Source organism: Rhamphochromis sp. 'chilingali' (genome assembly GCF_963969265.1).
Source record: "Rhamphochromis sp. 'chilingali' genome assembly, chromosome: 6".
Classification (NCBI taxonomy): domain Eukaryota; kingdom Metazoa; phylum Chordata; class Actinopteri; order Cichliformes; family Cichlidae; genus Rhamphochromis; species Rhamphochromis sp. 'chilingali'.
The window spans coordinates 18,395,704-18,419,960 of record NC_137933.1 but is presented as its reverse complement, the minus strand read 5'-3'; the positions used below and the strand labels follow the sequence as shown (position 1 = coordinate 18,419,960).

Genomic DNA, 24,257 nt, shown 5'->3' with positions numbered 1-24,257 from the left:
TTGTTGAGTTCTAATGCCAGCATGGAATTTTGCTCAATTAAACTACTGTCCTCATGTTCACTGCAATAAAGTAAGACGTAGTGTCGCTCTGTTTTAGGTTTTAATAGCTTTTGGAGGGCTATGGCATAGAGATGTCTCGGGCTTTGGATCTACACAAAATAATTAGGATCAATTTGTTGTTTATTCAGTGTGCTGCTTGCTGTTCTTTAGCTAGCAATGAATTGATTCTGCATGGGATGTTTTTTCGAGCAGCAACTTCTGGAGCTACAAAGTAAGGCTAACATGGAAGTGCCGAAAAATGGACACTTCAAGCTGACTGATAGGTATATGCTAACACAGGTGGATGTATGAATCACAAGCTAATTCCTGTCACTGACCTTGAATTATAACTGTATAACTTATAATTGTAACTGGAGTGTTTTTTGGTATTTGCCTGCTGGAGAAGTTTGTACGGCAGTTCTGGTAAGAAAGATTATTTAGTTTTATTTTAAATGTTTATGTTAGCAAACACTGATTGGAAGACTCTTTGGTAGTAAAAACTTTACAGTCTAAGGAAGCACTCTGCTAACCAAATCTGCTAACTTTAATTTTAATCCAAAAATACTTCTGCCTCCTAAAAGCATGTTACTTTCTAAAGAAAATGTCGCTGGCATTTAATTATAAGTCAAGTTTGCACATCTTTATATTATATTGTCAATATAGACTACATTAAAAGATACATTATTACCTGAGGTCTAATGTCTTGCATACATCTAACAGCTGCAATACAGCAATGCTCGGACTATGTCATTAGGGGAGTTGGTTAATTTTCCACTACCCTATTTATAATCAGCTGATGCAACTACAGTGCACCTTCAGCCTCTGTGTCATCCCCCCCAAAGGTGCTTTAAAAGGCATCTTGGGTGTTCCTTTGTGTCAACAGCCATTAATATGTTTATGTCAATGTTTTAACGGTGAACGCATCATCATCATCATAACACGCTATAAATAGTAATCCTCAGATGGATTACAGGAAGTTTTTTTCTTCCTTCAGTTTCTGTGTGCACTCCAATTTGGGGCATCTCTAAATTACCTATAAAATTCTTTAGAGCTTTAAACACACACACACACACACACACACACACACACACACACACACACACACACACACACACACACACACACACACACATATATATAGTAAAACATGCCATAGTAAAACAAAACAAAAAGTACAGATACAAAAAGTTAGAGTGAGAGAGGCATAATGTGCACACAACAATGCAGTAATAGGGCATTTGTTTCAACCATGAAGCTATCAGTTTGAGTTTACACACCACCCCAAATAATGATAACATGAGTCTAATGATGTCATATTTGGATGCTAAATAATTTGTAAATACATACAGATACGCTCCATAGACGACTTACTTTTCCCCCCCACTTTTACACATAGTGATCTAGTCTACAGTTCCTGATACATCCATCCCTTTTCATGACTGCTTCTCCTCTTTGGGTCACACAGATGCTGAAGCCTATCCCAGTTGACACTGGGTAAGCAGCAGAATTTGGTGGGCAGGTCGCTAGTCATTCAAAAGGCTAATACCAATTTAGAATAACCAATTAACCTCAAGTGTCTTCAGACGGGAGAAACCCCAAGCAGCCACAGGAAGCAACCTCCACTGTGAGGCAACAGAGCTAACATCTGCACAACAGTGCCACTCACTTTACGATGCAAATCATGCAAAATTAAACATAATTCTAGGTATTTAGGATTTATTTTGCACATATTGTAGTGACATTGTTTATGTGTATCCACATGCTATATATTTATGGCATGTGTGTGTTTGCTGATTGCATGATACTGTAGTCCTTTGCATGTTGTAATATCTTTTATTGCCGTTATTATAAGCGTCACAGTGATTTTTGCTACTGCTAATACTGCTGCTTATTTGGACACTATGTCAGAGTCTCTATTATATTGCACTTTTTCATCTAAGTAATTAGAATTTTCACTCAGATTGTGCATAAATCAGAAAGCTGTAGAGCAGTATGCCTGTGGTATTAACCCTCTGGCTGTTCACGCTGGTTTCACATTTTCTGAAAGGTGTATCATTAAACTCAGTCAAACCGGTGAATAATACTGAGCCTTTAAAAGTAATATCCTTGATATCAATCCATCACAGTTGGGCAGGTTAGTGTAATGGTGATCAAGTATCCCCGATAGTGGGCCTATGGTACAGTGTGCAGGATCATAATTTAATAAACTTTAAAAGTAGAACAACAGCCCCTAGATCCATCTTTTTTACCCCTACCTTTAACATCATAGAACTTAAATATCCTAGACACCCCCTAAACACCCCCCTGTGTGTACACCTTTAAAAAAAATTACACCTCAACAGATATCAGTTCAGACAACTGCACCATGCCATCTGTCAGCGTATATCTTGCTGTTTACACCTCTCTTTGGAGACTTGAAGTGTTCAGGGGGGAAATTCAATGTCCCTTGCCAAGTGAAATAGAGCATCCTCTTTAGCCTAGCTGAAGTTACTTCAGGATACCTCAGACTTCATCCCGGTTCATTCCCAGAGGGAGAGAGTGATGCTGAACTCCAATAGATGACCAGCTGCCCCAGGACTTTCGAGTTTCTTGCTTAGGCCCAAGAGTCATAAGTCTGTCACGGGCAGGATTAGTCTAACCCAGACCTTTTCAAAGTCTATAAAGGCTGTGCTATCAGAGGGTATCGTACAAGCAGAAATATAAGACTAGCTCCAGAGGCCATCTGTACTCTGGGGATTTAATTCTGATTTTTATGGTGCAGCAGAAATTGACTGCAGCTCTTTTCCCCATAGCAGCAGCACCCACAAAAATTACTAGTTGCTTTACCAGCAATCATAATCTACGAGTTTAGTCTTATTTCGTAAAATAACAAGAAGATAAAGGTAAAAACATATCATTATAACTAATATAAGATTATATCATTATATTTTGTATCTTTATGACCAGTTCATTATTCTAACTTGTTGGATTTCACCAATTTTTTTGTCATGTAATGCAATGTTGCAGTAAGTGACTACACCTACACACAGGAATGACTTTTAAAGCTGGCTGTGATATGAAGTTAAGTATGCATTGATTCACTGTCCCCAGGATAGCTATTTGATGGTATACAGCAGGGGTCACCAACACGGTGCCCGCGGGCACCAGGTCGCCCGCAAGGACCACATGAGTCGCCCGCGGGCCTGTTCTAAAAATAGCTCACCATAACAACTTACCAGTAAGCTGCATCTATTTTTATTTTTTCTTGCTATTTTTTTTTAATCACAATTGCATTGGCGTTAATTTGTTAGAGATAATATATAAAAAAAATGTTTATTATTAAATATTAGATCATGATCTAATATTTAGTGCTAGCTGGTCTCCACGGAAACAGTTGCCGTGAAGACCAGCAAAGGCAAAGGTGAGGAGATGAGGAAAACATGGCGGAAAAAAGGAAGAAAACATATAATTTTCACAGTGAATGTTCTTTTTTACCACTGTGAAAGATTCATGCGTGTGTCTCATTTGCGGGGCAACTGTGGCAACGGCAAAGCGGCACAACGTGGAGAGACATTTCCGAACGTGTCACACAAGCTACCATGCTAACTACCCAAAGGGCAGCACACTGCGAGCGGAAAAGGCCCGCGAATTAAAGGCAGGTTTGAGCAAACAGCAGTCTTTTTTCACGAGACCGGTGAAAAACTCTCAAAAAGCAACCGAAGCCTCATTTAGAGCTACACATTTCATGATTAAGAAAAAGAAGGCATTTTTAGACGGGGAGTATTTCAAAGAAGCAATGATGATAATTGCAAAAACTGTGCTTAAAGACGAGAAATATGGAAACGATGTAATCTCCACTCTCTCTGATGTCCAGCTGGGGGCAACTACAATTGTTAGAAGAGTGTCGGCTATGTCCGGGAACTTGGCCGATCAGTTGGATCAGGATCTGGCAAAGTGCAGTTGGTTTAGCATCCAGTGTGACGAGTCCATCGACAGCAGCAGTACAGCACAGCTGATGGTCTTTATCCGGATGGTATTTGATGGTTTCTCCACAAAAGAAGAACTTCTGACACTCCTGCCGCTAAAGACAACAACGAAGGGAGTTGACATCTATAACGCGGTGAAGGAGTTTTTCGCGAAGAAAAAGGTACCGTTGGAAAAGCTGGTATCAGTGACTACCGACGGGGCTCCTGCTATGATCGGCCGACATACGGGATTCATCGCTCACTGTAAAGGTGACACAGAGTTCCCAAACTTCATGCATTACCACTGCATCATTCACCAGCAGGCGTTATGCGCAAAGGTGATCGGCTTCGAGCACGTCATGACTCCCGTCGTGAAGATCATAAACAGCATCCGCTCCAGAGCTAAACAGCACAGAACATTCAAGGTGCTATTGGAGGAGCTGTCAGCTGAATATGGTGACCTGCTACTACATACGGAAATCCGATGGCTCAGCAGGTCACGGATTTTGCTTCGTTTTTTGTCACTTTTGGGTGAAATCAAGGAGTTCATGCAATCCAAAGGGGAAGACACATCTCTGCTGGAGGACACTGAGTGGACACTTGACCTTGCGTTTTTAACAGACATTACTGGGAAACTGAACCATTTGAACTGTGAGCTGCAAGGCAAAGGTAAGACTGTTGCTGACATGATAAGTGCTTTAAATGGATTTAAAGCCCAGATGAACATTTTCTCTGTGCATTTACAGAGAAAAAAGGTGCTGCACTTTCCCTCTGTGCAGATGGTGCTGAAAGACAATGCTTCAGCATCTGAGACTTTTGACAAAGTTGCAGAAAAGTACACTCAAGTCATAAACCGACTTGGTCAAGAGTTTGAGAACAGGTTTTGTGACCTTGATCAGCTTGAGCCATGTGTCTCATTTGTTTCCAATCCTTTCATGAATGTGGACACAACATGCATTGCTGAGCAACTAAGTTCAATGTTCAGCTTGGATGCTGGACAGGTGGAAATTGAAATTGTAACATTGCAAAATGATGTCCACCTCAAAGCCTATCTGGGTGCACCAAACTTTTGGTGCCTTGTTGACACAGAAAAGTACAGTGGTGTGTGCACAGCAGCTATGAAGGTTGCCAGCCTGTTTGGTTCAACCTATCTTTGTGAATCAGCCTTTTCTGACATGAACTTCATCAAGAACAAACACAGAACACGCCTCTCCGATGCACATCTGCAAGACTCACTCAGAGTTGCAGTGTCAAGTTATACCCCAGATTACAACACACTGGTGAACAGCATGCAATGCCAGGTTTCCCACTAACAGACAAAGAAAGCCATATTAGATGTTCTCAGTGGCAACATTACAGTGTCATGTCAAAGTTGAATTTAATTATTGAAAAACAAATGTGTTTGTTAAGTGTAACATGTGACAATTTGCTTTAAAATGCTGCCAATTTGGTGAAAAGTTCTGTAAAATTTGAAAGTTGATTTTTTGTATGTTACATACATACAAAAATAATGTATGTAACAGTGCATGACTTGTTAAAATTTGTTAGTGGTAAGTGAAAATGTTGTAGAAGTGATCACTTCAAAATGTAAATACTTGCAGAGATATATAGAAATAAAGCGTTGCATATTGATATTTATGTTTCCTACCTTGTTTCCTAATTGCATTCTTTATAATTATGGTGAAAAATAATTAACATAATTAGTGTCCGTACATAGATGAATATCATTAATTATTAATGATAACACATAATTAAGTTAAACTGAGGAAATTTGTTATTTGAGAAGTGTGTGTCAAACTGGTAGCCCTTCACATTAATCGGTACCCAAGAAGTAGCTCTCACTTTCAAAAAGGTTGGTGACCCCTGGTATACAGCTTACAGATAAGTCTTTGTGCCCAAGAGGACCTCAATCAATTCCTCTTACTGAAGCTTCAAGGTTCAACTGCAGCAACAAGCTGCAGACTAAATCACAGAATGTCTTTCTGATGAATAAACCGTGCTATGCTGAAAGCACTCTTTACTTTCTTTATTTTAGCTGCAGAGGAAACATCCAGAGACTTATTGTATATAAAAACTTAAAGGTACAGACATGATGTCAGATTTCAAGAAGCATCAACAAACATAAATGTAAATAAGTAAATACATAAATGCAGTGAATATATGTGAGGATTCAATTGAGAACTGAATGTATATAAGAAAAAAAAGGAACCAAAAGAATATGTCATAAACTGTAAATTTAGTGGATATACGTTATATTTTGTAGAGCAAAAATACTTCAGTAGTAAAGCAAAACTTTAAAACATGATTTTTTTTCATTCCTTAACCAACATACGAAAATAAATGGAAGCAACCATATAAATAAGTACCCTCCCAGAAAAAGAACAGTAACATCAGTTATATAACAGCCCTCAAAAAGCTGTAAGAATGACTTGATCTTGTCCAACAGGAAATTTCCTCACCTGCAAAGGTGCCTTCCTGACTCCAAAAATGAGTCAAATTCGAGGTAAAATGCCTTCGCAGCAGACATAAACATGTTTATAGACAGGTGCAGGACAACAGCACAGGTGGAGAATATTTTATTCAATGAATTACTCATTCAAATTGTAGACATGCATATTTTTAGGCCTGGCCACAATGAGTGACAGTGGTTCTGTCTATTATTATCTTGCTCAGCAGGATTCAGTTTTACCTAAAGATACTCTGGTAAGTATATTTGGTTTATACTTTTGTTTTGCTAGCCAAAATATTTCATATTCACATTTAATATCACAGTGAATTTGAGATAAGCTCTGCTAATCAGGCTAGCTGTCGAGAACTAGCATTAGCTGCTAACCGAAAAGTGCAAAAATCAAGGCTCCTAAATCCTAGCTGACAAACCAGCACCACCTTAACATGATTATGTCAAAACATAAAAGTTCAAACATACTATGTTTGAACTTTTTCTTTCATGCTTTCTTTTTACCATCTGATTATTATTGTAACTGTGACTGGAGAAGTCCTCTAACGTTAACAAAGCAATAATTTCATGTTGTGCTTCAACCAGCAGCCTCAGATCAGATATATCTCTTCCATTAAATGTGCAAAGTTTACAACGAAACAAATGCGGGATTTTTGTTGACGTTGTTAGAAACCAATTAAATTATATATCTTATCGCACCTTATTGTGTATTCATGAACTTGTAAGGCATAATGAATCCTGGTACAACACAACAACTCAGTGCAAAATGTAACTGAATTCACTTTGACAGAATGAGCAAAAGCTGAACAATGTGGAAAACATAAAAGTGGGATTCAGAACAGAACTAGACTGTATTAGGATGCACAGGGGTACATAGTGACACAGTCAGTGGTTGGATTGACTATTATGGGATGTGGATGAGGTTTAATTTGCATTACTGACTTAATCACAGGGTGCTGTGTGTGTAGTCTGTGATGCCAAAAGCAATGGCCAGAAATCTCTTTTGGGGGAAGGAATGAAGAAATGAAGACGCAACAGGCATTTTACATTGCCAAGTTTTGCAAGACACTGTTAGGTTTCATGTGCAAATACAATCAGACAAGGGAAGGTTGAGGCTGGGAAACCAAAAAAGGGAGCAAAACTAAACAGTTTCATGTAGCTGGAGTAGATAATTCTGCAGTTTAACAGTAAAATATACATTAAAGGTCATCTTTAAATTCTTGAAGTAAATTCTCAAAACTGCTTCTTCACTTTGCACCCACATACTTCATTACAAAAAGACTAATACGTGTTACTTAATCGCTCATATATGCACAAATATTGACTTTGACTGCCTTCCAGCTATTAATATCCACCATTATCTGGCTATACATTAAGTAGGTTCTTTTTATGAACAATAAGGAAGGCCTACACAAAAGAGCAAATTATGGCTCTAAAAGGAAAACTACATCCTCAATGTACAACAGACAATAAATATTTCTTGTGGTCGGTTCAGGAGGCAGCCTATCTAGTCTCCAAAAACTATTGGATGAAAATAGATATAATGGGCTGCCTTTTTTGGAATCCAAGCAGAGATGATTTTGGAATTTGCTTGGAAACTGCTCCTGTAATGACATGTTTTACTAAACCCACAGAAGAGAGGTTAGAGGGTTGGAAAAGGTGCTTGAAGAGAGACATAGGGCAGAAAGAGAGGCTTACAACTGAAGTGAAATCAATACAAGCTGATTTCCCGAGGACATGGACCAGCAATGATCAATACCACACTAACAGCACTAGGAAAAAATACCTAACAACTGCAATGATAGAAAGCGCCTTTTGTATTATTATAAGCGGTTCAACCTTCAGAGTTTTTACGTCCAAATGTGGTTTAGTAACAAAGTTTTATGTACAGCCTGATTTTGACAAACTCCATCAGAGCTTGCTGTAGTTTAGAGGTCTTATTACTATGTAGAGTTATCTTCAATGGGAAGTGTCAGTTCATCCATCACTCCAGTTCTAACCTGGTGGCCAAACAATTCAATAAAAAAAAGAAGAAAACATCAAACTTCTCACAGGGTGGCACGATAGTGAGTTTGTCAAATTTGGTGAAAGAAAATGCTCCAACTGTCTCCTGTTTTCAAACTTAATGACAGATTAGAACTTCAGTGATGCTACTAAGATGTTTTTAAGTAGATATTTAACTACTAACTGAAACTAGTAAGAGCAAAGTTGTGTGGGCAAGAGTTCAGTGAATTGATTTTAAAATGCATTTTCGTAAAATACGTCAAATAAGTACATCAAAGGTACATCAACATCGAGAGATTCAATTTAAAGCTCAATCAGGGATAGCCACCTAAATATTGACCGTATAGATGTTTGACAGTATACAGCTCACAGATAAGTCTTTGTACTAGACTATTTGTGTGTGTATGTGTCTTGGGTACAAAGAAATTTGTGTGGAAGCACAGTTCCCCGAAAACATGATGGATTCCAATAAAATGACTCTAAACATACTTGAACATGAAATAAATGTAAATATCAGTCAATGTCAGTTTGTTTGAATTGGAGCCTTTTCTCTTCTGAACTTATCTTTAGCTAAGTACATTTCATCTCACTTAGGTGCATCACTACCTTTTAACCACATTGATTTCTGTTATTGGGCAGTGCTGCTAGAAAACAAGCTGCCAGATGGAACAGCTTGTTGTTTATTTTCAGTCTGTTGTGAAACTGTAAGTTTATAGAGATTACACCAGCATTACAGAAAGGCAGGAGCAAAAACCAGTGATTCGGTGTTCCAGTGTTTTACCACCACGCCCATACATGCTGTTATGGGTGAGTAAACAACTATTCCCCTGAAGGTTATTTCTGAGTATTTTCAATAAATAATTAAGAAGCCAGCATCTAAACTATTACTTATATGAGATTATATGATGGTATTCTATACTATACTATAGTGAAATATATATACTATATTACACCATAATGACAACTTTCATTTATGATTTGAGAGAAGTCTGGATATGTGGAGTGTAAAAATGAGTATGTGTGTGGTTTCAAATACATGTGTAAGTACCTGTGTTTTCAAAGCTAGCTGGTCTTAAGTGTTTACCCAACGCCTCTTCACACCTTCTTCAAAGTCTCTTAGAATCCTCTCACCAGCAGTAAAGTGTGTGATTACGAATAGCTAAATCATATGTAGTGGTTAGCCTTGGGATCAAGCCTTTACTTCTGGAGGGAAAAAAATCAAGCTGTACAAAAGTCATTCTTCTGATCAGAAGCAGATGATGTGGGTACAAAATGAACACAACAGAACTAAGTAATAAAGTATTTAAGCAACTAGAAAAAAACAGGTGTAGATTTTTTTTCCTGAGGTAACTCATGCGTTTGGATATAGGTAAGGCTTACAGTTATGGTTGTGGCTCTTTTGATTGACGTGTGTGCCAACAAAGGGAGCTATAACTATGTCCCTAATGTTTTGGAAAAAGATGCAGGTTTTAAAATTTTGCCTTGGTAAACCACCACAGTTGATTTTAAATAAAACAGTCAATATGTGGATGAAGTGTAAACTGTAAATTTTAATTCAAATGGTTTTGTTAAAATTTTACATCAACTGCTGAATTACAGCAGGTTTATACATATTTGACTGTTTTCAGTGGATCAAAATCAACTGGACAAACCAAAATGATCTTAAATACCAGGTGTGTGTTGATAGTGTGTAGTGTGGATCCCAAAACTTTTTCTTTTTTGAAAGATTCCGTTTTCTACAAAGGTGTAGTGATTAACACATTCACTTTGTGAGGGAAAGGTTGCTGGTTTAATTCCATTTACAGACACAGATCCCCACTGGGGTACCCAGTATAAAAGTCTGCCAAATCCACCTTCAACCAGCAGTGGCGACCCCTTGTGGCATGGAGCAGAAAGTGATGTAGACCAATACCAGCAAATTTCACTTCAATCAGCATTTAGCACAAGTTAGCTATTCCAGTAAAACAAATTCAGTCTCTTCAGCTTGGTTAATTTATAATAAACACAAGTGTATCGACATTAAAACCACCTTTCACCAACTCCTTTCAACCTGGACCTGCATCTCCAACCTGAAAAGCTGAAGTTTGTGTCCCAGTGGCAGGTGAGTCACAGAATGGCCTTAACACTTAAGATATGACTGGAAAGCATTAACAATTCATAACCGACAACCTGTCTTGCTTGTGTGTGTGTGGGTTTTTTTACATAACATTTTCAAGGAAATACACCACTTTCTTGTATTTTGATTAGAGTAAAGATTTAAGATTGGGTTTTTTCTACTTTTTAAGTGGGCCGCAGCACTCTTGGCTTTGGGAATTGTTGCTATAGAGGCTTTTTAGAATTCACTGTTTTGTGGCTAAACCTTTTCGTTTCACATCGAGTTCCAAAATTGGCCTCCCGTGAACTCCACTCTGTTGTTGACCTTTGTGATATCTCTATTAATCTTGAAGGTAACGGCAGCTTCCAGAAATTTCTGGAACCTCTCTTTTATTTGATAGAAGCCTCTTTGTGAAAAAGAGGCTTCCATCCCCCAGTTTTGTGTGTACAAGATGAAATGATATCGATGTGTGCTGTCCACATATCTCCAGTAAAACGATGTTTATCTCTTGTTTTAGCTCCTGGTGTGGTCGTAAATTTTCTCCTGACCAAAGGCTGCTAATCACACCCAGAAGACTCAACAGCTGTGAGTGTCGATAGAAAGCGGATAAGCTAATTTTTCAAAGTGTGAAACCCACACAAGTTACGTTAGCCACTCTCACATACATATGGATGGCATATGAACGATTGAAGAGTTTGCACTTAAGCTTCGTACAATGAATTTCAGTGATTGCCGTAGAGCCCAATCTACAATATCAAGCATGACAGGCAGGATATGTGGAAATAATAAGACGTATGCATTTTTCCAGCCAGTTGTTTTTTTCCTCCGGAATTTTGTTTACACAAGAATGAGATCAACTGAGGAGAGAAACTAAATGAAGAGAAACCACCTGAGACCTCTTGCAGGGAAGGCTGAGTGCTCCCATTCTCAAACAGAACAATTGAATATAGCTCTGTGCCGGAGACATCATCCTCTTTCAATTAGATTCAGACTCCCACAGAAAACGGAATAAATTACCTCTTTATCCACAAAAATAATATCATTTAATAAAACTTCATTCATTTAGTTTGCCCACACAATTAATGATTAGCTAGTTTATGATCACTGATCTGCTATAAATGCCACTTTCTTCTTTTTGCATTTTTTTCCTACATCTGATTTTGTCTTTATCTGCCACACATCTTCACTTTGGTGTCTAACACCTCAGTCACAATTAAATGGCATTGAACAAGTGGTCTCGCAAGCGCTTTAAAAATACAACAAGAAATGATGTATATTTCTAGGCTATATAATGAACCTACAAAACAAAAAAATAATGCAAAGGCAGCTTTTTTGGCACATAACTCTATTCTGAAAGAATCAAATGTTGCTTCTCTAATTTTTTAGCAGTGCTGATTGTGTGACTTTTGGGATGATTCATTAATCGGGTCACCAGTTTGGTTCGGACTGAAATGTCTTGTTAACCATTTGGTAGACTGGCATGCAATTTTGGAAAGATGTGGTATTTAGAGGACTCTTAATGACCTCCCAGGTGATCCTATGACAGTACCTCCAGCATCACCTTGAGGATGATACATGTAGCTTTTTAATCGTACATTTTTGACCTGAAATTTGTTTGTCAGACCTTTATGTTCCTCTTCGCAACTCTGGGGATACCTTATTTTGTTTTTATGGCCAGGTAAATACTGTCATTCACATAAGCCTCAACTGCTTTGTGTTTAATGGCAACAAGAAAACATTTGCATGCCAACAATTTGAAGTCAATGTTAACACTTTATTAGGTTTGTCACTCTGATTATGTTGGTATACAAAAATGATAATTTAGCTTAGAGCATTGGCACGCACTACATCTTCTGTCAGCTGCCGGTATTGTCTAAGTCTAGATTATGTTATCAGTAAGTACTGAGAGTAGAACAGTAAATCAACAGTAAATCTCAATCAGTCTTTTTCAGTCTGTAACATATAGTCTCAGCCTTAATGGTTTCTAAACAACTTTAAATCTTTCACTGTGGGTATCTAAAATAATAATGACCAGTGTAGTTGTAGCGTACATTTCCAGACACAAGAAACTGTGTATCTGTTGGGAACTATTTTCTCTAGATATACTGAGTATGAATATTATATCGTAACGATCTCCGCTACGTGACCCAAAGCTCCAACTTGTCCAAATATAGACACATGACCCTTGAGGGAATGGAATGTGGAATGAGGTGCCAACATATTAGCAGCAATCCTGTAAGTCCGGTTAATTCGAGGGAGATCTCCATGGATCAGACACATTTTCCCTGCACATCCCAAAGACCAAATTGGATTGGCCAACTTTAGAATTCTGAGGTTAAGTAAACACCTTGAACTCCTATCCCACAAATCAGTCCTGAACACTTTCTGACATGTGGTAGGGGGCATTTCCCTGCTGTAGGAGGCCCCTGGTGTAAGCAGATATGTTTTCCATGAAGGGATGGACACTGTCTGCAACCATGTTTGAGAAGGCTATCTGTCAATGTATCATCCACTTAAATGCCAAAACCCAACATTTCCCAGCAGAGTCATACTGCCTCAACATGATGAATGATGAGAAGATGGCATCATACTGCCTTGTTTGTTTGTTTTGTAAAGCAGCCTACTGTCATACGTTTCCACATAAACATACATGCAGACCTCTTGATATGAACTTTAAAAAGGGGAATTCAACAGAACAGGCCACCTTCTTACTCTTCTGTGTTATTTCCAGCATTATGTGCTATAGTGGGTGTTTTGTGGCATCGGACCACATAGGCCAGCCCTAGCTTTGCCCGCAGTGAACCTTGGTTGCCCATGACCCGGTTGCTGGTTAACCAGTGGTCCTTTCTTGGACCGCTTTTAGTATCTGCTAACCACTGCATGCTGGGAGCACTCCATAAGATGTGCTGAAGAAGTTCAACCCAGTTCAGCCATCACAATTTGGCCCTTGTTAAAGTAAAGAATCGACTGTTCACTTGCTGCCGAATATATCCCATGCCTTGACAGGTGCCATTGAAACAAGATAATAAGGGTTACTCACTTGGCCTGTTTGTGGTTGTATAGTTGTGGCTGCCTGGTGTAAGGCAGCAGATGAGTGACTCAAAATAAAATACAGCATGTGTAAGGTCATGGTAATGAAGATACAATGCCTGCTGTAACATAGCTCTATATTTTAAATGAAATATTTGTTATGATAATCAGTTAATTGTTGGTTTTTTTAAATAGATTTGCTAGCAAGAGGCAACAAATCAGATATTAGCAAGCTTATATTTTGACGCAGACATAGACTATGGTTATAACATAAATCATACGTCTTAGGAATGACTGAAGGAAAAGTAATGTCCTCTCTGTTTGAAGAGAAAGCTAGACTATTTGATGGTATATTTACTTCCTGTCTCGTAGCCATAGTGAAATGCAATCAGAGACTGGCCAGGCTGGTAAACACAAACATACTGTGTTTACTGACCACACATCGCATGGCTGTTTGGAAAGCAACGATATAAACAGATACCTATTCCCCTTCCTTGCTTGGTTGTCATCATAGCAGAATTAAACACACAACACTGTAGTACACTGGTACAATTACATTATCAGTGAAGCAAAGACAAATGATGAGTAGCCACGTGCACTCTTTTTAATGACTAAACTAGAGAGAGAAGTTAGTTCTAAGTTAAGCATCCCTTAATAGATCAATCACTTTGAATCAGCTGTGCCTCCCTTTTGTCTGATTTAATTTACTTTCTGTAGTTAAAGCTAAAGTATTTGATATGTCTGGTCTGACCCCCAATAAAACTAGCATCCATCCTGTTTGCACAATTACAGAGAAAAGGAGGATCAATGGGATCTAATTTAAGACAGAAGCATTATTCTAAAACACAGAGCCCAGTGCATCGCTACATGGAGCCAGCAGAATGATTAAGTGCCTTGGTTATATCCTGTATGGCTCTGCTGCACATGCCACAGGGAGAGTGTTCATGTCCATGAGCTCATCACCCCAGCCTCTATTACATCCTCAGAGCAGTCAATACTGGGCTCTGACCACCAGTCACTCTCAGGTTGCACACACAGGCAGAATACAAATCAGCTTGGAAAACTGCGAGCTCTGCTGTGTCCAAACCTTTTCTTAGCAGACTGCTCTTTGGAAAGACATGTTCCTACAAAGCTAGTGGGTCACACAGCAAACATATCCATTAATGGGGAAATAAGTAACAAAATCAACTAAGGGTAATATTGGCGTGATAATGTATAAAACCATAAAGTTACCGATTGGGGCCTGAGCAGCAAAGCTGCACAGTCGCTCGTGTTACTTCAACAATTTCTCAGATTTTTTTCAGAATAGCCAAAAACGTACCCACAAACTAAGACTTGTAAAAACCGTTAATGGCTTTTAGATTTTGACTGTTAATAGCCCAACAAAATAAGCACCAAAGACACCCACACATTAGATCCTAGACAATATTTTATCTGGTAATGCTAAATGTTGATATAGACAGAACCTGCCATCCTGAGACTGTCCAAACACAACATACAAAATGGAAAATCTTTGTATTTGTGTTAGCTTTCCAAAAGTTTTCCTTCTATCTGGTCATATCTAACTGTAGTAGATCCCATAAATAGGACCCAACAACCAATTTGTTGATTGGTTAGTTACCTATACATCAGATTATGAATCAGTCTGTTTAGATGCGCACAGCGCTGCGGGCAAATACTTGTGCACAAGGTCACAGCTTTCTCCTAACATATCATTAGCATGTCATTTGCAGTTCATAAAGTCAGAAATAAGCATCTGCCAGTTGAAAATAAACACCATCAAATCTTTCTCCAAAGGTGGCACAAATCATCCTCTGAGTAGTCCCCACAAAAGTAATCAGACAGACATTTATTTTCAAATTATTTATCTGTTCCACACAAGTGAGAGCACATCGTAGCATCTATTGATCACAACACTGGAAAACATTCATAGGTTTCAGCTTTTTTGTCACAGATGAGAGCGGCTCCATATCGTAGTAGTTTATATTTTTTAATATAAACTATATATATAACTATATTCAAAGTGAATGCCTTTAACTGATGTTGGTGTATCAGCTTGAGATGTTGGAAATATTTGACTAATTACAGACATTTTGTAAACAAATTGATTGAGCCTTGATGAAAATTGTTGTGACCTGGAAGATCAGAGTTCCTGAAAATAAAATCTCAGATAAATTAAACAAGAACAGTTTAACTGGCATAGGCAGCAAGGTGGCACGGTGGTTAGCACTGTTGCCGCAGTGCTATAACCTGAGTTCAATTCCACCATCAGGCCGGGGTCTTTCTGTGTGGAGTTTGCATGTTCTCCCCGTGTTTGCGTGGGTTCCCTCAGGGTACTCCGGCTTCCTCCCACCGTCCAAAGATATGCAGCTTGTGGGGATAGGTTAATTGGATAATCCAAATTGCCACTAGGTGTGAATGTGCGAGTGAATGTGAGTGTGAATGGTTGTCTGTCCCTGTGTGTTGGCCCTGTGACAGAGTGGCGACCTGTCCAGGGTGTACCCCGCCTCTCGTCTTATGACAGCTGGGATAGGCTCCAGCGCCCCCCGCGACCCTGAAAAAGGATAAGCGGAAGCGAATGGATGGACTGGCAAAAGTAGAAAAAAATTCAAGGGTTCATTCCTGCCAAATGATAAACAAAAGGTTGAAAACAGCCCTGTTAATATTGTAACAGAAGAAGTCAGAGAGTGTTAACAAAGGGAAGAAAGTTTTCAATTTTTCATGCGTAGTTCCTTTTTTCAACCGAGGAAAACAAAGCACAGTGGTCTGCTCAAATTGACATGTGCTGGTAAAGGTCTCTGCAAACTTGCCCTTCACTATCTTCCCCTTCTTTCTCTTTATAAGCTCATCTCACATCCTCAGAGTTAACCCTAAAGTCAACTTTATGCAAGAGCAAACCGACCTCCTCGGCTGCCTTATAAGAAACAGAAGGTCATCCAACTATTTCTTTGCTATACTCAGAACTCCTATGTATGAGCTTCGAGTTACTAAAGTCTCTTGCAATTTTTCCTCAGTGATCTTCAGAGCAGAGGAGTCCCACATGAACTCTACAATCTTGGCTATTTTGTGAAAGAGATTCTCTGTCATGTTTCTGTCAATCAAATCACTTCTAACCAAAGCTATTTTATGAAGACCAGACAGACTTCTGATTAATGTATCTGTAGCCTTAAATATTGCTATACTACAGAGAAATCTTTGGGTGCTGAATACAACCAGCCTTGCTAAAACTACTTTCTGAATGATTAAACATTAATCAGTAACTCAAATGTAATCGAGTTCGTTTGAGGAAGGCATATGAGCGCTTTGCCAGTGTATCATTTCTCATCTGGTTGTATTTGTTGGGAACGTTGACTTTTGATTGACAATTACATGATATACGCGTTAAATGCTGAGCTCAGCATGTGGTTAACTGTATCAACAACCTATAGGAATGCACTGGTCCCAGTTTAGATTGTATATGTAATAAAGTCTGCACACAGAGTCAAAAAACAGTTGATTAAAAAAAAGACGAGATTGCTAAGTCAAGCGTGTCTCTGTCTCTTCAGTAGGTGTTGATGAAACACCTTGATCGAGACTTATCTGATGGTGTCTGTAATCAGCTCATGTAAGCTTAATATAAAAAAAACGGTTATTTTTCAACAAATTATACCTCAGATGTGTCTCTTTCAACCAATGTGGTGACAATCTGCTAATTAGTATGGCCAGATCACGAGCAGATACAGTATTACTCTTTTCACAAAACACAATTTCCATAATAAGGGTTTTGAATTTGCACCGTTCCTCTTATTAACCTTCCATTAACCTTTAGATAAACACAGGGAGCTCTGAGCATTATTCCCTGGGATCACACACCAAAAGCCTTGGTCGAAATTCATCAGACCATCTGTGGAATTGCTCATGGGTGATTAGGCCACTGATAGCTGCTTGCCTCAGTGAAGATGAAGATCTCATAGAAACTGCTCGGGAGCAAGTAGACTGCAGAATAGCAAAAACTTTGGTCCAGCCTGCATGTTTTCCTTTACATTAGCAATTTAAGATAGTCAAAGGTTTAGGATTGCTGAACTATTTTGAGGGGAATATCTGTTTATTGCAAAAAGTTATTCAGCAGAAATATATATAAGTATATGCTCATGCTACAGTATGGTTTGGTCTGTAATTTTAGTCTGTCTGTAGGTGGTTGCCAGGTACAATGATGGCCCAATTAAGTACCATGCAAAAGTCACGTTTTGTGGATACAGACTATGTTAGCATAATGAAATAAAAAGGATGCAATGAGTTTATAAGGTGTTACAGGTGCATGAACGCCACTAATGGGCCATTTTATTGGTTGCTAGGTGGTTGCTATGTAACATATTGGCATCATAATGTGTGATATAGATAATAACCTTCTGGCTAAGATGTACTCAGATGTACTTGTTTGTCAAATTTGACTGCTAAACGCCTGAGTGTGTAGAATGAGTTTGCAGACAGGCAGAGATTATAGTAAGATTTAAAATAAAAGCAAATTATTTTAAAGAAAGAGGCAAAAAACATAGCAAACAGTTACGTATTCTACAATTATCAAAAAGAAGATAACATATAACTTGAAAAAAGTCTGATTATGAGTGAGGGCCTTAACAATTAAAAAACACATACATGTTTGGGTCTCAGCAGAACTTAACTCATAAGAATGATTCATTAAGCACAATGAGACAATTCATCAGCGTCAAAGCCAAAAGAAAAGTTGTTTTTAAAGGAGAAATTAGCAAGTCAAAAAATCATCAACAGCTTCGTCTGCAGAGAAACAAACCAGTCTCTAATTCTGATCCATCAGAGGGACTGAGTGCAGCTGTGGCTGCGTACCACAGGCTTTTAACACTAGGAAGGCCCAGAGCCCAGCCATTTGGCTTTTCTACCTTTAAAACCCGGAGAGCAGCCAAATGGCTGGTAGGCTTTTAGCTAAGCTTTAGCTTCAGGCAAGTGGAAGCTAAATTGGCTAGTCATTCATATGTAAATTGGGTTGTTACCTGGGAATTCTGGAGGGAGGGGAGTGGGGGTGTGTGGATGAGGGGGTGGGGGAGCTGCTAAAAGCGGTGAGCTTCCTTTTGTTTCATCTTGATGCATTCTCAATCATCCAGGGAAACAAATCTCCAAAAGTCACCAACTTGGAGTGTTTCAGTTTGCCATCTTAGGGAGAAATCAACACACATGGGTGTATGTCCTTTGTTGCTGAGATTTATTGATAAAAACAGTACAAAAAATCAACCATTTGTACACATTTTTACAAATAATTATAAAAAGTGAGTGAGTACATTTCAACATTTTCAGCAATCACTCACAATCCTGGCACTGCCATGGTATCTGTAGTCTGCATTTACCACATGTGTATCTGTTGCAGTGAACACATCGCACAGTGGCATGATTGTTCTTGCAATGGACGACTGATCAATGCTCCACTACCAAAAGGAAGCCAAGCCCTGCCACCCTTTACAACAAAACAAGGTGTGATCACATTGATGCCACAATGGACGACTGATCAATGCTCCACTACCAAAAGGAAGCCAAGCCCTGCCACCCTTTACAACAAAACAAGGTGTGATCACATTGATGCCACAATGGACGACTGATCAATGCTCCACTACCAAAAGGAAGCCAAGCCCTGCCACCCTTTACAACAAAACAAGGTGTGATCACATTGATGCCACAATGGACGACTGATCAATGCTCCACTACCAAAAGGAAGCCAAGCCCTGCCACCCTTTACAACAAAACAAGGTGTGATCACATTGATGCCACAATGGACGACTGATCAATGCTCCACTACCAAAAGGAAGCCAAGCCCTGCCACCCTTTACAACAAAACAAGGTGTGATCACATTGATGCCACAATGGACGACTGATCAATGCTCCACTACCAAAAGGAAGCCAAGCCCTGCCACCCTTTACAACAAAACAAGGTGTGATCACAGGGCTTGGCTTCCTTTTGGTAGTGGACAATTGATCAGGAAGCCAAGCCAAGGTAAATGCAGACTACAGATACCATGGCAGTGCCAGGATTGTGAGTGATTGCTGAAAATGTTGAAATGTACTCACTCACTTTTTATAATTATTTGTAAAAATGTGTACAAATGGTTGATTTTTTGTACTGTTTTTATCAATAAATCTCAGCAACAAAGGACATACACCCATGTGTGTTGATTTCTCCCTAAGATGGCAAACTGAAACACTCCAAGTTGGTGACTTTTGGAGATTTGTTTCCCTGGATGATTGAGAATGCATCAAGATGAAACAAAAGGAAGCTCACCGCTTTTAGCAGCTCCCCCACCCCCTCATCCACACACCCCCACTCCCCTCCCTCCAGAATTCCCAGGTAACAACCCAATTTACATATGAATGACTAGCCAATTTAGCTTCCACTTGCCTGAAGCTAAAGCTTAGCTAAAAGCCTACCAGCCATTTGGCTGGTGGCGGGTTTTAAAGGTAGAAAGGTAGAAGCCTGGGCCTTCCTAGTGTTAAGGTGGCTTTAATTAAATTATTACTTGAAAAGCCTTTACTTGACCCAGGTGTCTTAGCTAATTATAGGCTCATTAGTCATCTTCTTTTTATTTCAAAAATTCTTGAAAGTAGTAGTTGTAAAACAGCTGGGTGATCATCTGCAGAGAGATGGTCTAGTTGAAGATTTAGTTCATCACAGCACTGGTGAAGGGCACTGATCCTCCTGTGGCCGACAGTGGAGTCATCTCTGTGCTTGTCCTGATAGACCTCAGTGCAACATTAAATACTACTGATCACAATATTTTTACCACAGAGATTAGAATAATTGGTGCTAAAATGTAAACCAGCGCACTGCAGTGGTTTCAGTTGTATGTATTGGATGGACTCCAGTTCTTCTTCACAAATGAAAGCTGGTCAGAGTTCTGCAGGGTTCTGTGCTGGGACCGATACTTTTTACATTATACAAACTTCCTTTAGGTAGCATTATTAGAAAACATTGCCTACATTTCTATGCAGATGATAAACAAGATTATTTATCCACAAAACGAGACAACATAAACCAATTACTTAGGCTGCAGGCATGACATAAAGACATAAAGGCCTGGACGACCTCTAAAGTCATACTTGTAAATTCAAACAAAACTGTGAGTACTGTATTTAAAAAAAAAATCAGTAAAATGGCGTTTAGTAATTAGTGATTATTAAGTTTTGGCCCTCTTCAGTAGTGTCTCTTTTGTTGTGTCTGCTTCTGCAGTCTTCTCCTTCCCCTGAACCCTGTGTGACTGATGCTGCCTTCCCTTAAACAAGTTCTGCTGGAGGTTTCTTCCTTTCAAAAAGGAGTTTTCCCTTCCCACTGTGTCATACGTGGTTGGGGGTGGGTTATCTGATTGTTGGGGTTTTCGCTTTAATACTTTAGGGTTTTTACCCTATAATATGAAGGGCCTTAAGGTGACTGTTGTTGTGACTGGTGCTATATGAATAAAACTGAATTGAACTGAATTAAAATTAAGTGAACAACGTGAAAGACGACGTCACACGTGTGACTCGACTGCTACTTCGAAAAACATGAAAAAAAGAAAGATGAAAAAGTGTTTGCTACTAAAGAATGCACAAAATAATAAAAAGATAATTAAATAAAGCTGAAGAAAGGTTGGTCCCATGTGCACTTCCTTTTATAGAGTGACGAATTTCATGCTTGGTGGAACAGATGTGCGCATCTTTTCTGCTACCATTATGGCAATTATATGCAAATCTTACAGCTTTGAATGCAAATAAGTATTTGGTTAAATTTATTCATTCCTTGTTTTAGCACACACAATCACTACACTGACAACATACAAAGGCTGCAGACACTTAATTGCTGAATGCATATATAACTTGACTGCAGCACCTATACGTCCATCACCCCAGTTTTTGTACTGAACATCTGCGCTTCAGTGAATTTCACCGATAGTCTGCCTCCTGTTTTATCCTATGTTATATTTCACACTTTAAAGCCTAGCTACTAATTTTTACTTACTGTGTTGTATTTTTTTATGCTGTGTGTATCTTTGTTGCTTTTCACAACAAGGGTTCTGATAAACATTATAGGTATTCTTATATATTATAACAAAAAAACTGTACCAGATTCAGTTAAGCTAACATTTACATTAAATTTTGCATTCATAAAGATTATGAAGTTTATTCGTGTGTGTGTGTGTGTGTGTGTGTGTGTGTGTGTGTGTGTGTGTGTGTGTGTGTGTGTGTGTGTGTGTGTGTGTGTGGAGATGAATCCAGTCTAATGGTTCAACCTCCTCTCCCTACGGTTGATTAACTTTGTGATGCATTAAGTGGCTTCATCCCCTCAGTAGGGAGAAAGTGCCCTCCAGCCTACCCTCAGAGGATTAGGGGAATCCCTTACACATCATCAAAGGAACTCCAAGGTGAACCATGCCACTGACTTTCTATGAAGTGTCAGTGAAGAGAGCAGCAACTCAACTGAGTAGGCTCAGATTTTAGTCTCTATCCAATGCAAGTGTGTTTGAATAATGTAGGCGGTGTTAGCTGTAACGCATTCCAAAGTAATGGATTACTGTAATCACGTTACATTGCTCAGTAACCCAGTAATGTAATGTGTAACAGTATAAAATTCAGTAATCACATTATAGCTACAATTACATTGTTACTTGTGTTTTCAGTGTTCTGTTCATACATGTGTCCTCATTAGGATAGGCATTTGATTTGTACTGAGAACTCTGAAAAATTAAGGATTTATTGTGACCTTTTGCTTATAATTCAAGATTCAGTGCAATATCATCCTTGAAAAGTCAATATAAAATAAGTATGAGCTGTGAAAACCTTACATAAATAGAATATTTAAGAAGATATTTTTTCATTTTAACCTTATTGGCACAGTATGAAAGTATTTATTAACTCATACGTTCTCTATGTAGAGCACTCACAAAGTAAACTGTTGAAAAGTAAATGTGTAAGTTCTCTATAGGTTGTGTTCATCAAAAGAACAGAAGCTTTATTTTTAACAGTTACACCGAGGAAAAAAATAATCACAAAACAATTCCAAAAAATATTGAAAATACCAAAAATAATTTCACATTGCAGTATTTCGCATGTCACTCACATGATCTAAGTCTTTTTTTTTTCTTTTAATGCTGACACTTTCCCAAACCTTGTGTGTTATTATTGATAACAATGTCATTTATTATTGTTATTTCAGTACAACTATAAAAATGTGCAACTTAGTTCTGCTCTAATGAGGACGGGATACCAAAGAAAAAGATCAAAACAACAGCGAAGGTCTGATTAGTGTAAGGCACGCACTGAAGTAAAAGCACTTTGATGATGTGTGACACTGCAATTAACTGTAATTATGTAAATTTGATTAAGTTTGATTAAGTTCGTAATGAAGGCATTCGTATTTTTATGAAGTGTGAACTTTTCACAGGTAACACCTTCCCATCTAGTATCTCACCAGGCATCATGTACACTGTCTTGCACAGCCGCATTTAAAATCACTAAAGTTCATTAAATCACATATTTATTTGCTTCTTATTTCAAGTGTTTCATAATTTTGTCAACAGAATGATCTAAATTTGCAATCAGATACAATCTCTTTTTATTCTTTCCTCGCTATAAAATATTACTGTGTACAGTAATAAAACTGTAGTTTTTCCTTGTGCACTCCCCGTAGAAATGAAGTCAGAATTCATAGGACCCACAATGCTTCAGTCGAGCAGTGCTGTGAGTTATATGAAACTGCAAGGCCACAACTTTCATTTTAACTTTCCCTCAGCGAGCCCAGACAAGGTGTGAATGTGGCATGAAATGAGGTACGGAAGCAGGGCCAATTGATATTTAATTAATGCTAGGCCTGACTAGAGGGCCCAGGCTCATCTGCTGCATGTCTCATCCAATATACATGATTTACAAGCAGGCTTCTTGCCACAGCAAACTTTCCACGCAATAAGGAGCATTAGCGTGAAGTGGTGTACACAGCCAGCACAGATAGAGGAATTCTGGAGCGCACGAATCATGACAAATTCCATGTGAACTCTGCCATCATGCTGCACATGCAATGCAAAAGAATCTGAGAGCATCAAAAATGTTAGAGGATTCCTGCTGCTCTCTGCCCTACGTCATCACTGTATTTTAGGATTAAAATTTTTGCTAAAAAGCCTGAGTAATTTTATTTAAAACATTTATAAGCAAAGCACAGCATAAACACCGTTGCTGTTTTGGGAAGCTCTGAGTTGCAGAGGACACCTTTTTTTTTTTTAAGGGGAAGCCTCCTGTTTTATTGATTCATGTGCTATATTAAAATGAAATTGATGTTGACTGACTCAAGATAAGATTTTACAAATCCCCTACTTACAAAATACTATCATTAAACTGTTTGACACTCATTTGGCAATAAACCCCTTTCTGATTCTGATTCTGATTCTGATTAACCCAACTACTGTTATTGTAAGCACTCTGGATCGCCTTTCCTTACATTATTGTGGATAGAAGGCTGCAAAAGGATAATTTCTGCAATATTTGAGAAAAAATACACTGAAAATACAGAAGAGATACAAAGTTCCTATCAAACAGGACTAGAAATTTAATCACAGCTACATGTTGAGAGCTTTATTTATTGGATCAATTTATGTTTCTATCATGTCATCCCAAACAACCCAGATGTTCAGCCAGTTTGGATGACTTTTCACTTTAAAGGTGT

At 38.6% G+C, this 24,257-nt stretch overlaps 1 protein-coding gene across 2 annotated transcripts in view; it reads right to left on the bottom strand.

The window, feature by feature from the left end:
• The window catches only part of LOC308398004 (glypican-5-like), a 166,710-nt gene that overhangs the window by 2,982 nt on the left and 139,471 nt on the right, over positions 1-24,257 (bottom strand). Inside the window, exon 9 of one of the 2 annotated variants that reach the window (XM_080884366.1) lies at positions 15,627-16,124. The exons of the other annotated variant lie outside the window; for it this stretch is intronic. Within the exon in view, the coding sequence (XP_080740492.1) occupies positions 15,979-16,124 (146 nt within the window). The 3' untranslated portion in view covers positions 15,627-15,978. Of the gene's footprint in view, positions 1-15,626; positions 16,125-24,257 lie in introns of those variants that run through there. 2 annotated transcript variants of the gene reach the window in all.